The 25,072-nt window shown below is 49.7% G+C and overlaps 1 protein-coding gene across 1 annotated transcript in view; it reads left to right on the forward strand.

Annotated features, from left to right (window-relative positions):
* Window positions 1–5,218: 5,218 nt before the first annotated feature.
* Window positions 5,219–25,072, forward strand: part of LHX4 (LIM homeobox 4) — a 48,689-nt gene continuing 28,835 nt past the window's right edge. The window contains exons 1-2 of the mRNA XM_045393530.3: window positions 5,219–5,417; window positions 23,207–23,378. Coding sequence (XP_045249465.1) covers window positions 5,342–5,417; window positions 23,207–23,378 — 248 coding nt within the window. The 5' untranslated portion in view covers window positions 5,219–5,341. The remainder of the gene's footprint in view (window positions 5,418–23,206; window positions 23,379–25,072) is intronic.

Raw genomic sequence — 25,072 nt, forward strand, 5'->3', positions numbered from 1 at the left:
GCTAAGGGTTGGTCTCCCTGGTTCTCTCTGCTGGGATGAGTAATATGGACCGGGGCAGAGGGTCTATATCAATCTAGCCCAGTAGAAAAATGAATGAAAATTGAATTCCCCAAGGAGAATTGGGGAGCTGTTATCCAGACAGAGATAAATCAAAGGATGCCACGGAGCCCAGGGAGAGCAGGTTTCCAACAGCAGGAGAATAATTAAGGAAACAGTTTCAAAATGCAAATGATGAAAGGGGCTTTGAGAGGAATGAGGATGAGGAGAAGATGATTAGAGCTGGGATGACAGGGAGGGGAGCAGGGGCAGTGAGATTCGTCCCTCAGTGGAGAAAGAGCCTGGGGTTCAGGATTCCTGGCATCTGAAAGTGAACTTGCCTAGTCTGTGAAGCTCTTAAAATGGAGGGGTTAGAAGACACACTAGACTGCTGTGCCGAGTGGAGAGAGCACCAGATTGGGAGTCAAAAGACTGGATTTAATTTCCAGTTGGCATTGCAATTTATTAGCTGTGTGACCTTGGGCAAACCACTTAACCTCTCTGTTCCTGATAATCATACCCAAGCCCGGGCATAATTATGAAGATAAAATGAGATAAAATACGTGGAGGAACTTTGTAAAATGTAAAATGCTAGACAAATGTAAGTTATAATCATTTTCCTAAATTGAGTGTCTTGTCTCTTAATTAGATCCCCCGACATGTTGGGTTGGTTTCCAGAAATGGAGTGTATAAATGTCTAGCAAGTACTGGGTACTTTGTACTGGCTATTGTTCAACTTCTCTGACAGAACTTAGACCTGAAGAAAGCCACATCACCCCACCACAGGCCCATCCTCCAGTGCTCACCCTCCAACCAGGTCCTGGCCCAAAGGGATATGGCTGGCTCTGAGGAACATTCCTGGGAGGTCACCTGCCAGCCCTGGGTGCACTGTGGTGAGAAAAACCCTGCTGAGTCAGCTCAGGGATTTTAATCCAAACTGAGTCCCACCCCAAGGATCTTTCTGGACCATTCCATAGTAGAGATTATTGGACTTCTGTGGGATTCAGCCATTCTCCCATTCTCTGGGGGTAGAAAAGAGCTTAGCCCCTGCTAGCCTCGGATTTTTCATCCACCAAGTAGCTATGATAATACCATGCATCAGTTCCTCATGAAGAATAGGTAGAATGATGCAGCTAGAAGCATTTGCCTTGGTGCCTGGTACAGTTGCAAACTTTCAATAAATATTAGTTGTTATCATTACTACCATATGCTATTATGTTGTTGTTGTTATTATTATTATTATTATTACCATCAACATCAGTAGGCACTAAAATCTGTTTAAGGAAAGCTTTTTGCTAGGGGTTCCTCATTTGCAGATGGGAAAGCTGAGGTCCCAGGGGAAGTGAAATGTCTCAGCTGGTATAGATGTTATTGGAGGACCTTGGGAATGGCACCCAGCTCATACAAGAGGCAAATGCTTTTAGAAAAGCCTCAGAATGGCCGGGTTCGGTGGCTCACGCCTGTAATACCAGCACTTTGGGAGGTCGAGGTGGGCGGATCACGGGGTCATGAGATCGAGACCATCCTGGCCAACATGATGAGACCTTGTCTCTACTAAAAATACAAAAATTAGCTGGGCGTGGTGGCGCGCACCTGTAGTCCCAGCTACTGGGGAGGCTGAGGCAGGAGAATAGTGTGAACCTGGGAGGAGGCAGAGCTTGCAGTGAGCTGAGATCATGCCACTGCACTCCAGCCTGGGCGACAGAGCGAGACTCCATCTCAAAAGAAAAGAAAAAAAAAGCCTCAGAATGTGGAAAGGGCATTTATTGGCTGAGCTGCACTGTGTGTGTGCGCATGGGGGTGCAAGGTATGTTGGCGCTGCTGCTTACAGGTGCAAGAACTGAGAGCTAAGCTGACTTTCTTGGGCTTGTCTGCCAAGTGACACAGGTGAAAGTGGTATTCCCTGAATCAGTCTTGGGCAGAGAAAAGTCCCCAGCACAGTAAGGCTGTTCCTCACCTAGTGACAGGCTAGTGACATGCAATGGGAAAACGGCAGGACCCCAGCAGGTTCAAATCAGGGAAGCAGGAGCTGCAGAGAGCATTTTTAAAATATAATCTTAAATTATAAAACTAACTACTATATATGCTTTACATTCACTGCATATGAATGTTATCTTTTACTAATATTACTGAAAAATAATCACTTTACAGAAAATCTGGAAAAGAGAAAAAGGGAAAATTCCATAATGCATCTCCCTAATATACCTTTTTCCTAATATTCTTTTGAATAGTATTTTGATATCTTTCCTTACCTTTTCCCTAATATTTTTAAAAGCATTTTATTAGTTTTTTCTGCTTTATAAAATAATGTGCTCATTGAGAAAACTGAAAAAAGCAAAGAGAATAAACTACAATATCCACTGTACAGACAACCACTTGTACACTTTGGCATTTTTTTACTCCTCCCACTTTAGACAATTTTTTATTGAGGTAAAATATACGTATAATTTACCATCTTTACCATTTTTAAGTGTACGGTGTTCATGCTTTTTTAAAAAAAAATGTTCCTGAAGTTCATACTGCTTCATATTCTTTTTTCACATTTCCTAATAAATCTCAAACCCTTTTCTATATTATTAAACATTCTTCTGTTGTATTATTTCTAAGACTTCATAACATTCCATTTAACTTAATAATTTAGTGTAACTTATTTACTATCCCCTATTGTTAGATTTTTAGGTTTTCCCTTTTAAAAACATTATAAACATCCTTGTAACTACATCTTTACAAACATTCTTGATTATTTTCTTTGGATAAATTTCTATAGGGATTGGGTCAAATCTATCACATTTGTAGCCAAAATGTTCTGAGAAGACATTTCCCCTCTTTACAATCCCCACCAGAAAATTGTTTTCTAATTTCCCTACAGCCTAACCAACAATGGGTATTATTATTGCCCTTACATTTCACTAAGATTTTTACACATTTATAATCCTATGCTATTGCACTGTGCTTTTTAAAAAATTAGTATTTCACAAGCATCCTCGTGTTATTGGGTTTCATAATTGGTTTCCATGATTCTATAACGTACTAACAAACAACCGAATCTATTCTCTAAGCCACTGTTCTTTTGTTGACTATTTAGGTTATTTTTCTCCAAAACATAATGCTGTAATAAACATCTTCATGCATGAAATTTTTACAAAAAAATTCTAGATTATTTCCGTGAAATAGACACTCAAAAGTACTACATAAAGGGTATGAAAAATTTATGAGTTTGATACATATTGCCGAATTTCTTTCCAAACGGATATTAAGAGTATAAGCACCCAGTAGTATTGGTGAGAGTACCAGTGTCCAAGTCCTTTCGCCAGTCCTGAACTCTAGGATGCCCCTCCCCCGCGTCGGTCATAATGACAAACAGAAAAAGGTGTGCACGTGTTGTTTTGTCTTGCATGTTTTTCACTGAACATGAGGCTGGCATTTCCCTGTGTTTGCTTACTAGTTATATTTCTATAGAACACATTTTGGTAAACACTAAAAATGTCACTGGGTTCTTTTGCTTTTTTCTTCTTGCGTATATTATCTCGCCCACGGGAGTCACCTCGCAGGTAAACACGGGAAGAGACGATGCCAACCCAGTACCAGGACACACAGAAGTCACTGTGACCTCATTGGAGGCAAATTCTAAGCAGCGCAGACGACCAGGCCATTCTCCCCCGCCCCATGCTCCTCCCTTACCAACCCTGAAAGGTGAGCAGGTGTCCCTTGTTTGGAGATTCCCGCCTAAGCTGAACCCCACTAGGCTGGAAGGACGCATATGTCTGCATTTCTGGAAGGAAATGCTGTGGGGGTTGGGGGCAGGAGAGCGGCTGGGTCTTGGGGCAGACGGGGTGGGCTTCCCGCGCCTGCAGCCCGGAGGCGTCGAGCGCCCAGCGTTGGGCCTTCTGTTGTATTTCCGCCAAACTCGCGTTGAGGATAATTTGTTTTAAGCGTTTATCTCTCTACCTGTCTATGCATCTCGTAAATACAGTAAGCATCGCAAGCCCTTTCGCTGGTTAGTTCGGGCGTCCGTGTGCTCACTGCCGCCCTGCACGCATGAGGTCGGGGATGGTTCAAAGCACCCGCGGTGGCAGCCGGAGAGGCAGAGCGGGCTCTGGAGACCTAAGACAGGGCCGAGCCGGACGCCCGGTGGCAGGGCTGCCGGGGAGGCTCCCCGGCCGGGAGGCTTGGGTCCCCTGCTCTGCGGAGGAGGCAAGTGCAGACTCCGGCTGCAGGCCGCGGTCTGCGGGGACGCGCGCGGGGGGCCTGCGTCCCGTCACCTCCGCGCGCTGCCCCTGGCCGCCTTCCCCAGCCGCTGCCCGCCGCGTGACTCGCGCGTTCCGGGCCGAGTACGGGCTGTCCCTGGCCCAGCCTCAGCCAGACGCGTAGGAGAGAGAGCAGGGGCTGGGAAGTGCCGGCGGGAAAGGAATTGGCCAGGGGAGAAGAGGAGGAGGAAGATGGATAGGGTCATCGATTACGGAGCGCGCTCAGTCCGGCGGAGCGAAGCCGGGGACCGAGAGCGCGCAAGGCAAAGACACCGCGACGCGGCCCTGGCCCCGGCCTCCGGGCCTCCCGACCTCCTGCCCCGCCCGGCCCGGGCTCAGAACGGAGGAGTAAGGAGGACACGAGCCACGCGGGCTTGGAACCCACGGAGACCCACAAACCCAGGGCGCCGCTGTCTCCGACCACCTGCTGCCGCGGCGGGCTAGCCGCAGAATTTATACCCGGGGCGCGAGCCCGCACGGCTGGGCGGAGGCGGTGGGGGGGTGCCTGCCTGCGAGGCCCCGCCCCGCTCCCTGCCGCCCCGCCCCACTCCGCCCCGCCGGCCTCACTCGGGGCGCCGGGACCCCCACTCCCTCCGGGGTCGGCTGCCCGCCGCCGGGTTGGGGGATGTGCCGAAGGGCGGGCCTCCCTGCGGAAAGCGACGTCACGGCCGCTCCTGCAGTGTGAATGAATCAAAACGCCTGGGTGACCGCGGCCTCCCGGGCGGCCGGCACGCGAAGGGTGGAGGGGGAGGGGGAAGGAGCGGGCGGGGGAGGGAGGAGAGGAAAAAAGCCAGAGCTGCAGCAACAGCGTCTCAACCTGGGATGTGCACCAACCCCGGAGAGCGAGATCAAAGGGACTGGAAACAGACTGGGGACTGGTGGGGGGAGGGGGCCGGCCAGCCTGTGGAGTCCTCCCGGAGAAGCGGAGGGCCCGGCTTCCACTGTGACTCCAGCGGCCTGCTTGGGGTTTTAATTATTATTTTGAAATTTCTGAATCGAGCTAGAGCGAGAGAGCGAGAGATCTCCGGAGACTGCGACTCGCTGGCTCTCTCTCCGAGATGATGCAGAGTGCGACTGTCCCCGCGGAAGGGGCTGTCAAGGGGCTCCCGGAGATGCTAGGTGTGCCGATGCAACGTAAGACACCCCCCTTTCTCTCTGATTTAATTCTAACACGACAACTAGCAGCCTCAGTCGCTGCGGGGCGGGCCGGACGCCGCTCGGGGGCCGGGAGGGGCCGGCGGCTGGGGCGCAGAGGCGGTCACAGGGCAGGGGCACCGGCCAGAGTGCCTTTCAGAGGGGCAGGCTCTTGGCTGTTTGAGGCCGAATGTAAACGCCTCGTGGATCATGCTTGAGGCGAGCCGAGTACCGAACCCCGCATCTCCAGCCCAAGGCTTTTCTTGGAACGCTGGGGAGAATGCTGTTTGGGGACACCCAGGGGTACGAGCTGTAGGCCAGGCCTGAGAGCGAAGGTGGTCCCCACAAATCTTTCGACGGTGTGACGGTCAACGCTCGCGGGACCGCTAGTGCAACTTCACCCCAGCTGGCGGGAAGTTGGAGAGCGCGTCTCTCGCCCCCGGGGCTGGCGGCGGCGAAGCCCCGGTCACACTCTTAATCCCTGCAGCCCGCGCCCCGGGCGTGCGCGCCGGGTGCGTCCCCAGCTGCTACTGCCCGCGGCGCCCGCCGCGTGCGCCGCCGGAGACTGACTGCTCCTTGTGAGGGAATCTGCTCGCTGCATTCCAGCTAGCCTAGGAATGCAGGGGAGGGAGAAGCGCCCACAAGTTGTGAATTCCGGGTTCAAACCTTTGCGCACGCGAGGGCAGATGCTCAGGCTGGCTGGAGTTTGGAGAGGTAGAGACCGGGGTGTGTGGGCGCTTTGCTAGCCTGCCCTCCAGCTTTCTTCCCACGTCCGAAATTAGCAAGGCGGCGGGAGCTCGCGGCGTGTTTATCCCCAAGTCTCTCTCTGTGTGTATGGGTGTGCGCGCGCAGAAATTTTTCCCAGAGGGAATCCGTCTCTGTCCTTCGCTCCTGAGCGAGAGTCCGCGAGAGGGAATCTGTGCGGAGGCCAGAACAGGTGCCCAATCGTCGCGAGCCGGCGCGCGCGGCGAGCGCCGGGGTGTCCCGCCCCTGTGGCTCGCACGCTCAGCAGGGCGCCCTGGGCACCCTGGAGAGACCAAGGAGTCCCTCGCTCCGCTTGCCAAGGGGTTTACTTCCGGCTGCGACTTCTTTAGTGGTGCGGTAGCTACATCTTCGGGGTTTACTTTAAGTAAGGACCGGCTCACCCAGGGATGGTGACTACCTACAAACTAGGGCGCACGAGCGCGCCCTCCTGCGCTTCGGGTCTCCATGGCAGGGTTTCTGTCCGGCGATACCTTGGAGGGCAGGCGTATCCTGGGCTTCCCTGGGAAGTTTTTGAGAGGGAACTAGAAAAGTATAGCTTCATCCAAGCCTATTTAGATTGTTTCTTGACTGTATTCTATAGTTCTTTTTTGCGTGTTTTTGTGTCAGCTGCTGGCAAACAGTTCCACGTCTGTGTTGAGTTTACTGATAAGATGCTTTCATAGAAGGCATTGGAGATTCACTGCTCCCCACACCCCGCACACAGGCAGGGACAGAGTGGGTTCTCGGTCTCTGCAAAAACGGAAACAGAAATGCTGGCAAAGGTGCACCGAGTCCTTAAGCTGCTTGTAGCTCTGCGCTAGTGAGGAGAGTGCGTGAGTGGGGAAAGGGTGTGTGTGTGTTACTAGTGTCCTTGGTACCCAGTACGTCTGTGCTGTCATGGCTGTGGTCCGTAGGTGACCTGTCCGTTGGGACCTCAATGAAGGGCGATGGTCTCTGCTCTGACGGCCTTTCTTGTGATGAGAGACGCTCTGATTGTCTCACTTTTTGCTTCCCTTATTCAGGGACAACTTTGATGTTCGACATCAGGGAGTCGCTTTGCTAAAATGCCCAGAACTCACCTTCAGAGCTACAGTTTGCCAAGGCTGAGTCTAGGTTCACACTGTGGAAAACCTGAAGTATACAAAGGAACTTCCTCCCTGCCCCCCACCCTCACCCCCACCCCAGGGTGGCCCAGCGAGACAGTGTCTAACCTAGAGGGGGTGGTCAGTTCTCCCTTTTGTCCGAGTTTTGTGACCTTGGTTGGAGGAGGCATTGGCCAAAAGTGAGGGGCCCATTCCCTGAAGACTTCCGGATCCAGCTTTTATTTCGTCTTGGAATATGAGTGGATTGTACCCTCTCTTGGAGCACATCTGGCTGCTGGCTGTTACGCTGTTGGTGCTGGGACCAGGGGATAGGTCCCCATCACCCGCATATACACAACTATTAGCTTTCTTGGGACTGGGCCCGTGGCCTGAGAAGGGGGAAGCTCAAGGGGTCGTGGGGCCAACCCTTGGGCCTTCCAGGACAGCAGGCTCTTAAATCCTAGGGGAGGGGAGACAAAAGAAACGCTCCCCCACAGGGGTCCCTCCAGTCGCCAGCTAGAAGGTTTGGGTTTCCGCCTCAACACAGACATGTTCGCTTCTTCATCACATGGAGTCACCATGAATGGAGCACTTGGGGACACAGATCTAGGTGTCTCCAAGCTCGGTGCCTCTAGTGCCCTCCTCTAGGGGCATTTTAGAAGAAGTGATTTAAATCCAGCTTATTTCGGCGGCAGCTGGACTATTCTTTTGCTTATTTGGGGATGGGTGAGGGGCATACCCTTTAGGGAAACGTTTCCAAGTGATGTAATAATTTCCCTCTCTTCGCTGGTCTTGCTCCAGACTTGGCCTCTTCCTTGCCACTGTGTCCTCGCCTGCCGCCCCCGCAGTCTCCTGTTCGGACTAACCGTTCGCGCCATCCATCGCCCTCCTGTTTTTTTGTTTTTTGTTTTTTGTTTTACCTCGCCTTGGTCGCGCGCCCCCCGGAGCGGGCCTCGTTGCTCCGACAGCCCTACAGCTGTCCCTACGGCCCGCACCGACAGCTCGTCCCCGCCACCTCCCTCCGGGCTGTAGGGACGTCGAGATCCGAATCCTCACAGCGCCCGACCGGGGCGTGTCGGGTGCAGGTGAGGCGAGAGCCTCCCGAGCCGCCTCCAAAACTCTCTCCCCGGACCTCGACAGTCCCTCCACGCGTCGGGGCCCTGGCTGGACGGCCCTGTCCTCTGAGGAGACGAAGAAAAGCGCGGGGCATATAGGAAGGTGGGGCGTTTTATCCGCCTCGGTTTTGACCCATCTGCCATGTAGTCTCCCCAAGCACCGAGGGAAAGGACAACGGACGCCTGCGGCCGGATCCCTGGAGGGAGAGAGGGCAGAGAAGGAGGAGCCCCGCTGGGTCTCGGCTGGGGGTGGTATTTGGAATGCAGGCCTGGGGGTCTCTGTCGCCTTCCTTGTCTCCTAAAATGCTTTCGTCAAGCTCTGGCGAACCCCGAAGCTGTAGGAAAAGGGTATTTTATTTTGTGTTTGGGAGGGTCGGGGTGAAGGACTTCCCTGGGGCTTCCCCTCCTGGGGCTCCTCCGGGGTGCGTGGGGTAAATGTCCCAGTGCAGGTAGCGTCGCGGATCCGAGTCCCCGGGGTTGTTGACCGTCCTTCCTCCAGGCCATTTCTTAAGGGGGTGAGACGGGTTCACTGCCCAAGACCAGCTCAAACGCTGGTGCTGTTCTTCCTGCCTTGTCTCCTTGTACGAGGAACACACACACACAAATTTTGTGTGTGTGTGTGTGTATGTGTGTGTATATAATAGATTGAGATTCTATCATATTTCGAACATTCCGATACAGCACCTGTGGGCACCATAGACCTCCCTCTCTGCGTCGCAAGAATATTCTCAGACGGGAGACAATTTTTACAGATGAGGCCAGCTCTCCCCGCCGGCAGATTCGGGCCTGATAGGTTGTGGGTTCCGATGTCCTAACTGCTAGGATCCCGTTCCAGCCCCTGGCCAGAGCTGCGCACCACATAGAAGGGAGTTTGGAGAAACCCGGGTGAGCGCGGCAGCGCCCCGCTTGGGAGAGCCGATGGCCGAGGACGCCCAAGGGGCGAGAGGGCTCCGGCCTCCTCCTTTCCAGCGCCTTGTTATCTGAGAGGCCCATGAGCACGGAGGGAAGCTTGGAAAGCCGCTGTCCCAGTGAGCTTGGCATGTGGAGTTAACTGTTAAAGCCGGACACGGAGCACGCAAGTGCAGCAGGTGAGGGGCAAAGGTCTGCAATGAGCGGTCCGCAGTGTCCCAGCAAGTCGTAAAGTCGGGACTGAGAAGAAGCAGGACCTCACTCAAGTTTATTTCCTCGCTTGGCCGAGGTCCGGGCTCGCGGAAAACCAGAGCTAGGCGGGGCTACGCAGGGCTGATCGGGAGTGGCGTCCTAGGGTCTGGAAGCGCGGCCCACAGGACCTCGCTGCGACCCGGGCAGGGCTCCTCCGCCCCGCGGGCAGATGCCGGCCTGGGTGGCCCGGGGAACAGACCATGAGTTCTTTAAATGAGCGTTTGCTGCGCACCCGTGGGCGGCGCACGATCCTGGGCACTAGCCCGGGAATCCTGGGCGTGCTCTGGGTTTTGCGGGGCTCGCCAGTGGAGGTAGATCTGGACAGGGCGGCCCTTCGCGGGTAGCCGGCTTTGCGCTTACTGCGTCCCGCAGCCGTGGGTAAGGGTCGTAGCCCAGAAGGGGGCAAAGGAGGGACCGCCTCTCTGTCCCCGGGTGCACCGCAATAGGGGTTCCTGCGCCTTGGCCCTTTCGGTCCATCCGCCCAGCGGTTTGCGCCCGTTTTCGGAGCTTATTCTCTTAGGTGGCCCGGAGGTCCGACTGAGCTGGAATTAGTCAGGCCTGGAACCCCTTTGCTGCCCTTTAAAGTGGTGGCAGGGACTTTTCCCGCAAGGATAGGCGAGGCAGGCGCGAGTGCGACGACGCTCCCATTAAGAGGAGGCGGGGTGGAAACCTCTCTTCCTCTCCAGGCCCATTTCGTTCCAAGCATTTGGAATGACAAAATTAAACCCCAACCCCGGCGACTCGAGTCTTCTGTGACTGTTTAACCTTGGGAAAGCGATGCTCCTATTTTCGGAGGGGTTCCTCCTCCTGGGAGCGGGGAGGCCGCCGGCGGGTCCGCCCGGCCCGCGCGTTCGGCGGGTGTTCGAGTCTCGGCTTCCCGCTTGGTTCCCCCAGCTTAGTGGACCTTGACGAGCGCTGGAAACGTGTCAGGCTCCAGAGAAACAGAGTCTCTACCTAGGCGGCTGAGGATGTCAATTAAAATCGACCAGGGGAGGGAGCTGGTGGTACTGTGCGCCGCCGGGGAAGGCGAGGTGGCACGGGCCGCCGGGTGCACCCACCGCACGAGAGGCCGCGGCTGTACTGGGACCGAGTGCACCCCTGTGTCTCAGGGGGTTGGCTTTGTGCAGGATGGGACCTTATTATTTTTAGGCAGTGGGACAAATGTGTCTTTTAAAGAGATCTGAAGGGTGAAACGAATAAAGAAGGAAATGAATTACTAGAAAAGCCGTGGAGGGAGAAAACCGGGAGCGGCAGGAAGTTGAAGGAAGGACGACTGAAGCTAGGTGTATCTGCACCTGCCTCTTGACATGCCAAAAACAAAGCGGGGTTAAGGCAAGAATGTAGACTAAATGCTGTGAGGATTAGGGTAACGCGAGCCCTCAAGACGTCTCGGAGACCGCCTACAGGGCTGCAAATACCAGGGTCCATTTTAAAAAATCGAGTTGCTCCTAGAGGTGGGGTGGGGGTGGGAGGGCCGAGAAACCAGCAAAGCAATTTCTTTCCATTGAGCAGACAAAAACTTGGGCCACAGGGGCATCCTGTATTTTGAACAGTGACCCGATGACCCCGCTGGCCAGGTGTAGACAGCCTCAAGTCCTAAATATTTGCATTGTCGTAACTTCCCAGTTGCCTCGGATTTTAATGCCCTTTCACTCTGCGTTACAGTCAATTAGTGATTACTTAGCACCCGCATTAGCAGACTGAAGCCGGAGACCCCAGTGCTGGGAGGAGAGGGAGGAGCCGGGGGAAGGAGGATGGGGCTTGCAGTCCTGCAGGGATGGAACATTAGTTAACAAGAATTAACCGTTCTTTCTATTACCTGGTTATGAAATCTGCTTTGAGCTTGTTTTGGGCAGGAATGGTGGGTATTTAGTAGATTTCTCTGGCCGGGAAACTTGTGTCTTCTTCCTATTGAAGAGTTGTAGATGGGGGGAGGGTGGGTGAAACTTGATAAAGGGACCTTGTGCCTTTTCTTTCAGTTAAGGAAATTTTTCAGGAACAGAGCTGAGGAGCTGTGGAACGCATAGGGACTTGGAACCAGTTTAGCTGAAGAGAGGACAGAAGGAGTAATATTACCCACTTTGAGAAACCCAAGGTTAGAGACAGACTGAAGCAGCAGTTGGCTGTGGCAGCACCAAATACATGACTGCATAGACTGCTGATTTTGGAGAGGGCTGGCTGGGGCGCCGTTGAGGGGGTTTTACGTTTGCAACAGTGTTTTGCCTTTCTCCCTTCCTGGAATGCGCGTTAACAATGCCCATAACAGAGATGTGGGCAAATAGAGTCCACTGCTTTTAGTAAAATTCCCTCGGGGTCTGGTGGCTTGAATTTCTCTTTCTCCCTCCTCCTCCTTCCCCTCTTCCCCCAACTTCTTCTGTCTATCCCTTCCTTCCTTTGCAGAATCTTTGCGGGGAGAAACATGGGATTGTGCAGGAATTCACGGCACAGGGCTTTTTCTCGGGGGGTCGTGTGTCCAGCAGGCTGCACGGTGGTGGACCCATCTCTCTTTCTAGGCGCCCTGGGAGGGGAGCACAGGTGCTGCCTATAGGACAGAAGCCGCCCTGGAGCTGGGCTCTTATTGTTTGTGGTAGGAAGAAATCAACTAAAATTAGATGCCACTGTGAGGTTTTACCTTATTCAGTCCTCAATTTTATAGGATCCCTGATCAAAATGGAGCACAAATCAACCATTTTGAGGCACTGCTCTTGGGGGTAGGTGGACAGTTTTGGTTTAATTGGTGAAAATGAAATGGATTGTCCCTTGGAAAATGGACTTTGGGGTTAACTGTATGAGTGGCTGACTGGAAAGTCGTCTTGGGAGGTGAGTCCTACCTCCTGCTGTAATTTCGGTGGATTTCTTTTCTCAGATCTCCCCACCCTATTCCCTCTGTCAGTCTGGGTCTAGCCACAGATGTTTTACTGCAGTACCTCACCCCCACATGTCTTTAAAGTATAATTTGCTTTAATTATGATGTTAGTGGGTTAAGGGATTGGTTCTGGGAATAGCTTAATAGAGACAAAACTTGCAGCCAAATTAATTGAAAGTTTCTTGTTATGAGGGAAACATTGCCAAACATATGGAAAATTGTTACAGAGTGAGACATCAGAAAAATACATTGTAGAGATTTAACAATGATTAAATGTGAAAATGGAGTGGAAATAGATATGTCTATAACATTTCCATATACAAACCTGGATTTGTTTAATGTAATTTTCTGTTTTATTTGCAATTACTGAGAATATTTGATATCCTACTGAAGAATACTAATTACGTGACGGTGTATCACCTAGGAAATAATCCTATCCCTGCAAATACATATTTACATTGTATATTTCATTGTTACCTCTTTATGTTAAAATATTATCCAAATTACAGCCTTAAAATGATAACATCAAAATTATCTCCAGTTTACTTTTGAATTTGCTGTTTTATTGAAGAGGTTACTATTTTTGACAAAGCCGAAAAAGAACAAAGGAGATTTTCAAAGGCACCCCAAACCACCGAATAAAGCAAACAGTAAAAGTGGGAAGGATTCTGGAAGGCAAGTGAAGGGAAAGGACGGCTTCAGGTGTGATCATTTCTGATGTGAGAAGGATTTTCTGACTTTTTTTTCTGGTTGCTAGTCATTTGTCAAGACAAACCAGAAAAAATTAGAAATTAGATAAAAAGACGTGAGTACACTGATGAATTTTAAAAAATGTCAGTGGATATGATGATAGAGGATATGATTTACCTTCAGTGTGATGCCAATTTTTAAAATTAGAATTTTTCCAATATTTTTGTGGCTAGCCCAGCTCTCTATGTTTAATGCTGCTGTCATCATCATGAACTACCTTGATGTTCAATGTGCCTTTTCTCTTTACGTTTGAAAGAATTAATGTTGGAATTTTGTGCTTTAGCTGTGTTATGAGATTATTACTAGGTTGTGAATATCCCTTACGAGGAATTTTATAAAAACATTTTGGAAAATTCTGTTATTGCCTCTTCAAGATATGCTGATTTAGAATAAGCAAGAATATAAAAACAGGAACTACAAACTGTTCAACAAAAATGAATGTTCTTTAATGACAAAGAGCCAGGGTTGGGGGGCGGCACACACTAGATTTGTCATGGAAAACTGAGTCGTGGGTCTCAGGTTTTCCCTGTGTGGGGACTGCATGGATGAATCAGGCCTTGGTTCCTTTGGTCACAATTACCAGGTGATTTAAAAGGCAAATTGTGACCAGAAAACAGGATTTTATCATCAGCGGTGATGGTGGCTACTTTGAAATGGAAAGTTTTATTTTTGAAATATTTATCCAATAATAGACCTCTTAATTTAATTTTAATGTAACTATACCTCCGTTATAAATCTTTGACCTGGACATTTCAGAACTCAGGTATGTGTTTAGGCAGGCATGCCATAACTTGGTATATCCTGTGGTTTCACCTTGTTGATGCATTTTTAGAATTAGTCATTCCCAGACTAAATCAATGAGCCCCCCACTGACAGTATTTCCCAAGCCTGCCTTTAGAAAACCATCTTCCTTCTTTCTTACTCAGGGAACCTGAGGCAAGAGAACAGCAATGTCTGCAATTTGTTGTTTTCTCTTCCTTACGTGTGGAAAAGGAATGGAAAATTTCAAGAAAAACATTTGCATAATATTTCAACTGCGTATGCCCCACTTGGCGTCTCCTTTCAGTTAGTAGTCAGTAAAGAAACTTAACAAATAAATACAATTACACGTTTTTGGAAATATACATTGGCCAAATATTATTTGAGACAAAGCTCAAAAAACTGCTTACTTCTGGAGGGAAATCACCAGCAAAAAGGTTTTGGGCAAAAATCCCAGATGGAGGTGGCGTTGATTGAGCACAGGTGGAAGCCATCAGACCCAGAGAAAAAGAAGGTTTAGTCCTAATTCGGCCTCAACCTGTGTACCCGTAGGCAAGCCCCTTATTCTCAGAACCTTTTAAACATAGACAATGAATGTCCACTTCACAGGGTGTCTGGGGGGAGGGAATGAGCTTGCCAATTTGAAGGTACTTGACCAAGTTCGGAGTGCTGGCGGTCTTAAGGTACTCAGAGACTGGGATCACAGCTCCCATTTCACAGACACAGCCACCCTTGGGAGCACTGCTGGCTGTCCCAAGAGGATGGCCACCCGAGCGGGAATATTGTGGGGTCTGCAAACAGGGAGCCCTGCAAGTGGCTCCCATGGACCCAGCTCCTTTTCTGGAAAGCAGCAAGGAAAAACCTTGTCCTGAGCATTAGGCTGTCAAGTCAAAGCATGAAACAAAAAGAACACTTCATCCAAAAGGCAGTTAAAAAGCAAAGGGAGTTAAAAAGCAAAAGCCTCACAGGAGGCACATCAAGCTGGCGCAGCCATATGTTTGGCACATCAAAGTACAAATTTTACAAAATATTAATCTGGTCTCAGAGCACAGTTAAATAAACATTGTTCCCTTTTAAAATTATTATAATCGAGATAAGGGCTCGCTATGTTGCCCAGACTGGTCTCGAACTTCTGGGTTCAAGTAATCCTCTCACCTTGGCCTCCCAAAGTGCTGGGATTGACAGGTGTGAGCCACCGTGCCAGGCCTAAACATTATTCCTATCAGTACAAAGTAACTTAGTTTTAAAAATATTTAAGTAGCGCATCAGCATTATGATTTCAATGGAAAGATCTGAAATTCTGACTCCTTTCCCCAGAAAGGTGCCTTTTCTTAAATATATTTTAGAAGTCATTGTCAGATATGTTGGCTTTCATATTGGTCTCTTTAGTGGAATTTTTTTTTCCTTTACCCTTTTGATCTTCTGTGACCAAAGGGATAGAAAACACCATTTTTCAAATAATTAAAATCGATCAAATAAACACAAACCCTCCGTGAAATGTTTCATGGTGGCCCCTGGTTCCTTGAGAGCAGTTTCTTGGCAATGAAGAAATGTGAGTGGGGAATACAAATGCATGATATTTATTATCTCTCACCAGAGGGGTGTGGGCAGTTTGGTCTGCCACGGATCACATCAGACCTTTTGATCTCTTCCACTTCCCAGCTTTCAGAAACCACTAATGGAGGAATTTGGGGATTTAAAAATGGAATCCAGTTTCTGATGGGCCGCTCTGAAAAATCAGCATGATGTGCCCCTATCACAATGCTTCAGGTGCTTTGAGGGCTGCCTATCACGTTGTGAGTTTTAAAAGCTTCCTCGATGAAGAAGGAGATTACGGCTACTGGGGAAGGGTCTGTAGCCATTTCTTATCAAGCAAGAAATAGTCTCTTGTCCTTTGGGCATTTAGATATCTCTAGGAAAAAATGCTAGAAGCCCCAAACGTTAATTTGAACCCAGTCTACCCTCACCTGGATACATTACAGCAACAGTGAAGTAAGATCAGGCAGTTGTGGCCTCAACCTCCTCATTTTTACCAGCCACATGCTGGGGGAGACCAAGGTCTGGCAAATTTGTCCTCATTCTGCAGAGGAAAAAGTCTGCCAGATTTCTTTATTCCAGAAAGACTGAGCCCTTGTAATACTGCATTGTCTGCTGTTTATACTCCAGGATCAGGTTGATTAGAAAAGTGTGTGTCTTTGGAAAGCTCTAGAATTAAGGGAGTGGAAGAGAGTTCTGAGTGTTTAGGAGGGGGGTGAGGGAGGGAAAAGGTATATTGGGAAATAATGAATCATGAAGTAATTTTGATACTGCATTGTCTGCTGTTTATACTCCAGGATCATGTTGATTAGAAAAGTGTGTGTCTTTGGAACACTTTAGAATTAAGGGAGTGAAAGAGAGTTCTGAGTGTTTAGGAGGGGGGTGAGGGAGGGAAAAGGTATATTAGGAAATAATGAATCATGAAGTAATTTTGATACACTTTAAATATAGACATGCATCTTGTTGGCAACTGGCTATTAGACCGTGAAGGAGAGAGCTAACCATTGGCCTTGGACAGTGGGACTATGGGGGCTCGGTGTTTTACATGCATTACCTGATGTGACCATAACACAGCTACCCCAAGAGTGGTATGATTATCTCCTTTTTATAGATATGAAAATCAAGGCTTGAAGACGTTAAGCAATTTGCCCAAGATCACATACAGGGTGGAATTTAGGATCTGAGCTCAGGTCTGACTAGATCTGGAATTTTTTGGCATTTGGAAGACCTAAAGGTTTGGAGATCTAAACTCTGAGCAGAACTGAAAACTTTCAAATTCTCCAAATATTTTTAAATTTTTGTTGTGTGTGTGTGTGTTTTCTTTTTGTTTTGTTTTTGTTTTTGAGACAGAGTCTTGCTCTGTTTGCCCAGACTGGAATGCAGTGATGCAATCATGGCTCACTGCAGCCTTGGACTCCTGGGCTCCAGCTATCCTCCTGCCTCGGCCTGCCTGGAGAATTTTTTTTTTTTTGTACAGACGGGGTCTCACTAGGTTGCCCAGGCTGATCTCCCAGTATTTTTAAGCCTTCTCCAAAAAAGTATTTGAAACAATGTTTCTACTTCCCTCTGCTTTTCTAGTTCACTCACTCCCTACTCTCCCTACTGCTTCAGGATTGGACAGCTCCCTCCTTCAGCTAAGCCTTCCTTTCCACAGACAGAGCTTGATTTCAGAACTGGCTTTTTTTCCAGAGTGGCAATGCCTCATCCCATGTATGAGGATGTGAGTGCATGTGTTTGTGTGTGTGTGTTTGTGTACATGTGAGTATGTGTCTTTGAGAATATGTGAATATGCATGTACATTTGTCTGTATGTATATGTGACTGTGGTACATGTGTGTGCCTTTGTATATGTAGAAATGTATGTGTCTCAAGGTGTATCTTTATTTGTGATTGTGTTTCTCTGTATGTGTATGTATGTGTCTGTGCTATGTGCATGTCTGTATATAAGTATGGTGTGGGTATGTGTATATATATATATCTGCATGAATATTGAGTGTGTATGTGAGTGCATGTGAGGATGTCTGTATATGTTCATGCAGGTACATGTGGGCTTAGGTCTGTGCCTTGCCTATGTACCTCTGCATGACTGGGAATGCTCCGGTGGGCGGGCCTTGCAGATGGGGAGTGTATTGTTCTATGTGGTTTAGCATTTCCAAAGATTCTTTGGCTGTTCCAGGGACATTACTTTTTTGTTTCTGAGTTTACCCTCTGCAGAGCCCCAGCAGAGAGCGTCGTCACGAAACACTTATGGGCAGATAAGAGAAAAACTTTCATTTTAAGTGAAGTGACTCCTCATATTGGGAACTGAGTTATTAGATCAAATTTTGTCCTTAGTGACTCCAAGCATCTGCATAAATTCCAGTTTTAAAGTGGAATTTTTGAGATAGTAAATACTGCATGAAATACGTTGAGCTTATTGGGGATTTGGAAATTGTCTTGCCCCTTGCAAATTTTGGTTACAACTTTCTTTTCTTTCTTTCTTTCCTTCCTTCCTTCCTTCCTTCCTTCTTCCTTCCTTCCTTCCTTCTTTTTTGAGAGAGAGGGTCTTGCTCTGTCACCCAGGCTGCATATCTGGGCTCACTGCAATTTCCACCTCCTGGGTTCAAGCGATTCTCATGCCTCAGCCTCCTGGGTAACTGGGATTATAGGCATGCACCACCATGCCTGGCTAATTTTTGTTTTTTTAGTAGAGACGGGATTTCACCATGTTAGCCAGGCTGGTGTCAAACTCCTGGCATCAAATGAGCTGCCCGCCTTGACTTCCTAAAGTGCCAGGATTACAGATGTGAGCCACTGCACCTCTGTAAGAAAAGGGGAGGGGAGATAGTTCTCCCCTCCTCTCCCCTGCAAGAGGAGGTCAAGGCTGTCTTCCTCAACACCTCCTCCCTCAGGAGGAGGAGATCCGGTTCATGCACCAGAACTTTATTTCTGGTAGGAAATCTAGATAAACTGTTCTGTTCAGCCTTTCTAAACTGTAAACATAATACTTTATTATAGGTTTAATTAAAAGGCTTATGTTGCTCTTTGAAAAATTTCCAGATAGTTTATATTTTTTACTAATCTAAATAATTACCTGGGGCCCACGTTGCCTGGAGTGTGGGGTCTGAGTTCACAGGTCTCGCCATCAACAGGCAGGCACCTTGTAGCTGGAGGAGGAGATGGTGGACAGAGGCTGCTGCTTCCCGCCCTCCCCTGGACATTAGGCGTCCATCCCATATGACACATGCACACTGGATGCCTGTGTCATCTCAGTTTGTGCCTCCAACGTTTCCATTTGCCCAGCTGTTAGGGAGCTCAAGAGGCCAGTGGTCTTATAATCCCTTGTCGCTATACATGGAATCGTGTTGAGACTCTCTCTCTGCCACAATTTCCTATCTAAAACAATGACAGGCTCAAGCCAAGTAAGGGGATAGTTCAGGCCCCTTGAGCTCTCAGGCTGGGTTAGTCCATCTTCAGGAAAGCAGCAGCACAGGCTATTGGTTGGAATTCCGGCTCCCCCACTGTGGGCCTTGGACACATCGCCTGATCTCGCAAAGGCTCAGTTTCCTCAGCTGTAAAATGGGAATGGTAATTCCTCCCTCGCTGAGAGTGGTTCACTGAGGTCATACACACTCAAGCCCTGACGTGGCTCATAACAGGCTTCTGATGCCGGCGTGTACTACTGTGATTGGAATATTGGAGATCTTTTAGAGCATTTCCAAATTATCTTTGTTTAATCCCCACATCAGAATCTACAGTGGAATAGCAAAGCTTTTTAATTCTTAACTTAAAGGGCACCCTTGGTAGGCCCCTTCCATTTTTGCCAAACCAGAGGGCCCTGGTTTGGTCCGAAGGCCTCTCTGTGAGGACCTCTAGTTTGGGCAGCCCGAGTGACCCAGCGTGGATCCTCTCCTCCAAGCTCGAGGCTGAAACGGCTTGTCTGTCTGCTTTTAGTGTTGTTCCTCAACATGATGCTGTTTCTGCTTACAAGCCTCTAAAACTCCCCTGCCCGCCGTTCCCTGCATACATTAGCCCTAATGTATTCTCTCTTGAATACTCATCAGATTAAGGCTCCCACTAGATATCTTGCTCGAAATAAATTTTATGGGCATACGTCCTCACCCTCATCCCATGCATTGGTGGCTGGGAGGAGAAATATAGCCCAATCTCTCCTCAGAGGGCTGGTCAAACAACAATTAGGCAGGAATCTGCGGCCCCTCAGCCCCTCTTGCCCAGGAGCCAAGGGAGGTGCAAGGAGTTGGGCTAACTCCTGGCCCGCATGCCAAGGGCCAGCGAGGATGGTGCTTCATCTGGGTTCTCAAAGGGTTAGTTGCCCCCCGGGGCTGGGGCCCAGCTCCTGGAAATCCAGATCACACAAAGAAGCCCCTGACCTGACTCCCAGGGCAGAGGTGCGGCTGTGCCACTGGGGCATGAAGCCCTGCACGGCTCTGCCTAGCAGCCTCCTGCCACGGCTGTGCCCTGCTGTTGGGGCTCAGTGGGCACATGGCACTGCCCTGTGGCACACAGCAGGCCTTGTTCACACATTCTGCTGGCTCTGCATGCCCTTTGTCCTTAACTCACTTCCCTGAGTTGGGAGGGCTTCCTGGTTGGGTCTCCCCTCCTCTCCCCTGCAAGAAGAGGCCTGGGCAGTCCTCCCAGACACCTCCTCCCTCAGCCTTTCCGCTGCTCAGCAGACCGCAGGGGCACTGAACTCAGCTCATGCTGGAGAAACCCGCTCCCCTTTGCCCTTCATAACTCTCCTGACCTGAGCTGTCCCCTACTTTCTCCTGCTGGATCCTGGGGGTGTCACACCAAAGGAGTTCCTGGCTAACCACCCTTTATAGACTGGCGGGCTCAAGGGTCACCTCCTCATCAAGACCTTCCAGGGCCCTCCAGAGATGCCAGCCAGCCCCTGATGGGCCCTGGAGGGAGGCCAGGGGTGTGGCTGAGTGAGTCCCTGCGTGGGGCAGACAGGCATGGCCCCAGGCCGCTGGCATAGTTGCTGTGTGAGGCGGCCACTCGGCCTCCACGGGACAGTCATGACATTTCTGCAGGGATGCTTGTGAGGGCTCCAGGAGAAAATGCCCAGGAACATGGGTGCCTAACTTGCCTTTCCGTGAGCTTGACAGTTATCTCCTAATAGTAGGAAGCCTGTCTTGAGCACCTACTGTATACTGGGGCCTGTCCTAAAAATGGTCCCTGTATCAATCCGTTTGCTCTTCACAACAATCCTACAGGCACTACTGTCATCATCCCCCCCTTTTACAGGCGAGGAAACTGAGGCAGAGAGAGGCTAAGTTATTTGTCCAAGTTTAAAAAGCAGAGTCAGGATCCAAACCCGGGCAGCTGAGCTCCAGAATCCACATTCCCATCCCATGCCCTGCCCATCCCCTCACTGGGCGGAAATCCCTGTGGCCGTCAGGTGCTCAGTACTTTGCTGGGCACACTGGAACTCCTGGGTAAGTACTGATTGGCTGGACAATGTATTTCTCAAGGAGGAAAACTGTGGAGATAGAAAAAAAAAAAAAGAATCCTATATATACTGGGACGATTAGCAAGTGGGACACCTGATAGTTTTCACGGGATATTTTGGTCTGAGAAAGGGAAAGGGGTCAACAGGCAAGGCATGTATACCAGGCCTGACTTCCACACAAATACTGCTGGTACTGGGGCCATGAAGGGAATAGGCTGGGGCTGGGGTTTAACTGTGCCCAAGGTTGTCACTTCTGTGTACAGGGCTAGTGATGGCATTTGGTGATTGTCCCAATAGCCTATTTATAGGTTTTAAGTATAAATGTCTTAATAGTCAAGAAAGCCTTCTCTCTACATAGGTTTAGATGTGTTTAAAATTTTTCTTAGTACGTTGAGGGTAATTCCTTTATGTTAACACTTTTTAAATTATATCACAACCAACAAACATGATATGAATCAAAAACATGTATGAGGCCGGGCACGGTGGCTCACGCCTGTAATCCTAGCATTTTGGGAGGCCGAGGCAGGCAAATCACCTGAGGTTGGGAGTTTGAGACCAGCCTGGCCAACATAGTGAAACCCATTACTACTAAAAATACAAAAAGTAGCCGGGTGTGGTGGCACGCACCTGTAATCCCAGCTACTCAGGAGGCTGAGGCAGGAGAATCGCTTGAACCCAAGAGGTGGAGGTTGCAGTGAGCCGAGATTGTACCGCTGCACTCCAGGCTGGTCAACAAAGCGAAACTCCGTCTCAAAACAAAACAAAACAAAACAAAAAACCATGTATGATTCATGAGAGATTTGGTTTTACTGCTGTTGACATTTCGGAGTGTACAGGAGAAACTAGTGAAAAACTGTTTCAAGGTGAGCTTCTCAGACAGGATTTGATCAATTTATTATTTAGTGATAAACATCCGTGGCGTTACCCTTGTGTGCCAGGCACCACGCTAGGCAGTGAGTGTTTAGACGAACAACGAGCAAAGGTGTCTTTTATAATAGGGATGGGAACCCTGGGGTTTCCAGCCTTGCGAGTGCTGTATCAGGAGGATACTCTAGGAGGCCAAACGCTTGCACTTTTATGTTTTTGTTCTTAGTACTTGTTGATTTGTCACCTTCTTTTTTTGAAAAGCACAGGGGAAAATGGCTAGCGATCCTAGCACTGTTTGTTCATCCAACCATGGAAACCTGACCATTTTGTAGATTTTGAAACAGTCAGTGACTCAAAATACTATCAAATGCCCAAGCAATCTCTTGGAAAGATGGGATGGCGGAGAAACAGACCTCAGATAGGAAGTCACCCAGGACAGGAACCAGATGGGGTGGTGGTTAGGGTTCCGTTGCAGACAACAGAGTCCACTTTCACTATTTAAGTGAAAAGTGATTAATCATCAGGTGGCAGGTGGCTTTCAACTCAGTGGAGCCCGCTGGGTGGAGCTTCCAGGATAACTCTCAGCCCCCCGAATTGCACTGCCTCTGCTGTGACTGACCAGGACAGTGCAACACCCAACACGGCACCTCATCGCCTCCGCCATGACGCACATCAGCACAAGGGGAGCCTGTCCCTCAGCTGTCTTGACATTTAGCTCAGTTTTGAATTCAAGTCTCTCCCAAGAGCGTTTGATTGGAAGACTCAATCATCTTCAAAATGTGAGCCACAAGGGCATCTGGAAAAGCAGTTTCTAGCTTTCCTATCTGCAGCACAGGAAGGCACATTAGGATGAGGTATTGATCCAGCCGATCTATGGTATCGGTTGCAGTTCATTAAAATATTGAGATTTTCTCTACAAGAGCACCCTCAGGCCTGGACCTCGATCACTGCTCACCCCCTCCCCCACACCATATTTATCATTTGCTTTTCAGGACAGATGGCCTTTTAGTCCAGGCCTAGGCAGGGCTTATTTTGGGGGCTGATGTTTTTAGCAGAGCTTCCAATCACTTGTGAAAATGTCGTGGAAACAGAGGTGGATGTTGCTGAGCCTTCCTGGCCTGTTGGCTGTGGAACTGCAGCTGACATAAATGGCTTAGCTTCTGCGGCTAGCCTTGTGGTGCCCTTAGAAACGGATGACTCCTCTGGGCCAAAGTCACCCCAAGCCAGAATACACAGCCTGGCCAGCAAAGCAAGGGTTGGCTTTCAGTCCCCACTTGTCCCTTGACCATGCACCTTTGTGTGCAGTGTACAACCTGTGCAACTACATGCAACAGCTCTGTGGTTTGGGCCATGTCTGTTTCCACCACCAGCAGAATGGGAAGGCAACTGCCAGGGCCTGGCCTGGTTAGCAGGGCTGTGTGGAAGGCTCACAGTACCTCTCTCTCCTCTTCCTCACAGAGATCCCCCAGTGTGCTGGCTGCAACCAGCACATCCTGGACAAGTTCATCCTGAAGGTCCTGGACAGACACTGGCACAGCTCCTGCCTCAAGTGTGCAGACTGCCAGATGCAGCTGGCGGACAGGTGCTTCTCCAGGGCCGGGAGCGTCTACTGCAAGGAGGACTTCTTCAAGTAAGTCAGAACGGTCCCTGTCGTGGCCCTGGCCTGTCTCTGCCTCTCCCCATGCAGTGAGGGAGAAGTTTGCAGCGGGGTAGGCCAGGGAGGGTGGAGAGTCCACTCTGGGAGGGGCAGGTAAGTCCTGGAGCTGAGAGGATGCCCCTTGTTGAGCTCCCCCTTCGGATCAGTGGCCCATCACTGCCGGAGGTCCAGCCTCTAGGCCTCATTTGATCTCTGCATGGGGCAGGGGTGAGGAGCCAGAGGCTTTGGGCCATATTTCTCCAGGGTGGTTGACAAAGGAGTCCTGCAGATCTCCTTTGCTGCTCCAAAGAGCAACAGAAAGAGTTGCTCTTTCTTTCTGTCCTGATATATTAGCACTTCAGGGCATGTGGTCGTAACATTACCACAACTTTCAGAGCAGGTGCTTTTAGGTTCGTGTCCACATCTAGAAGCATCTCCGTGGCTGTGTTTACACAGCCTGCTTCAAGGGCCTTTGAGGCTTGCAAGAGTTGCTTCTGGCAGGAGGCACAGCCAGGCTCAGTCAGTGTCGTCACTTTATATGGAAACATGATCAAGAAAGAGGCAGTTTCGTGTGATGGTTGAGTCCAGACTCTGCCTGAATTTGAATGCACTTATTGGCGGTGTGCTCTTGGGAAGGTTGCTTAACTTCTCTGTGCCTCAGTTTGTTTATCTGTAAAATGGGGTTCACAGTAATAGTCCCTACCTCAGGAGGTTTTTATTAACTTTAAATAAGTCTATTTATGCATCACGTCCTCAGGACAGTGCCTGACACTATTAGCTCTTAAGACTGTGAGATTTTTCATTCTGGGGTGGGGTTCATCAAAAACCTCCTGTTGGAGCTTTGGGTCAGGGTGAGAAGACCTCCTGGAAGGTGTTTTCCATGGCATTTAGTCCTCGACTTCTCCCCCAGAATCTATTACCCAAGGCACTGATGTGGGTGCCTTAGCCGACGTGGCGCAGCTGGCAACAAGCGAAGCCAAGAGCGGGAGGTGGGGGTCAGGGATCAGTGACGCTGAGCCCTGTGTTCAGTCACACTAGCCTGGGTGGCCCAGGGGCTGCCGGGCAGGCTCGCCAAGGCCTGAGCACACTCAGCCCAGATAACCAAGCCCCACAGAGGCACCTCATGCTGAAGCTGTGTATTCGGGAGATGGGGGTTGAGGGGAGTAATGGGGAGGAATGTGAGTGCCGGATACAGAACACAATTTCTCCCACATCTTCCCAAAGGTTTCACTACAGAGAATAAGTGGTTTGAATATCTGAGGATGCTCATATTTCTTTAGTGCAGTGAGTTGAAGAGCACATTAAAAATCTTGGTAACTACTGCGTGCGGCTGCCTCCCTGGCTGTGTGCAGAGGATGCACTCACTGTCACCATGGTACTTTGCTCAGATATGTGCTGCTCCCTACGTGTGAGTGTGTGTGTGAGTGAGTGTGTGTGGGGCTGTGAGTGAATGTGTGTGTGTGTGTGAGTGTGTGTTGACTATAGGAAGGCAGGGGCAGCCGGTGACACGGGCGCCCAGCAAGTCCTTCATGTTTGGGTGGAGGGACAGGCCTCTGGTCCTCCCTCTGAGCTTTTTGTGTACTGCTCTTCTTTCTCACAATCTTCCTGTTGCTTTCCCACCTCTCACCCTCCTCTAGTTTCCTTTTTTCTGGCATTCATGCAATTCCATTCCCTCTAGCCACATCCTT

Source organism: Macaca fascicularis, chromosome 1, assembly GCF_037993035.2.
Source record: "Macaca fascicularis isolate 582-1 chromosome 1, T2T-MFA8v1.1".
Taxonomy (NCBI): Eukaryota; Metazoa; Chordata; class Mammalia; order Primates; family Cercopithecidae; genus Macaca; species Macaca fascicularis.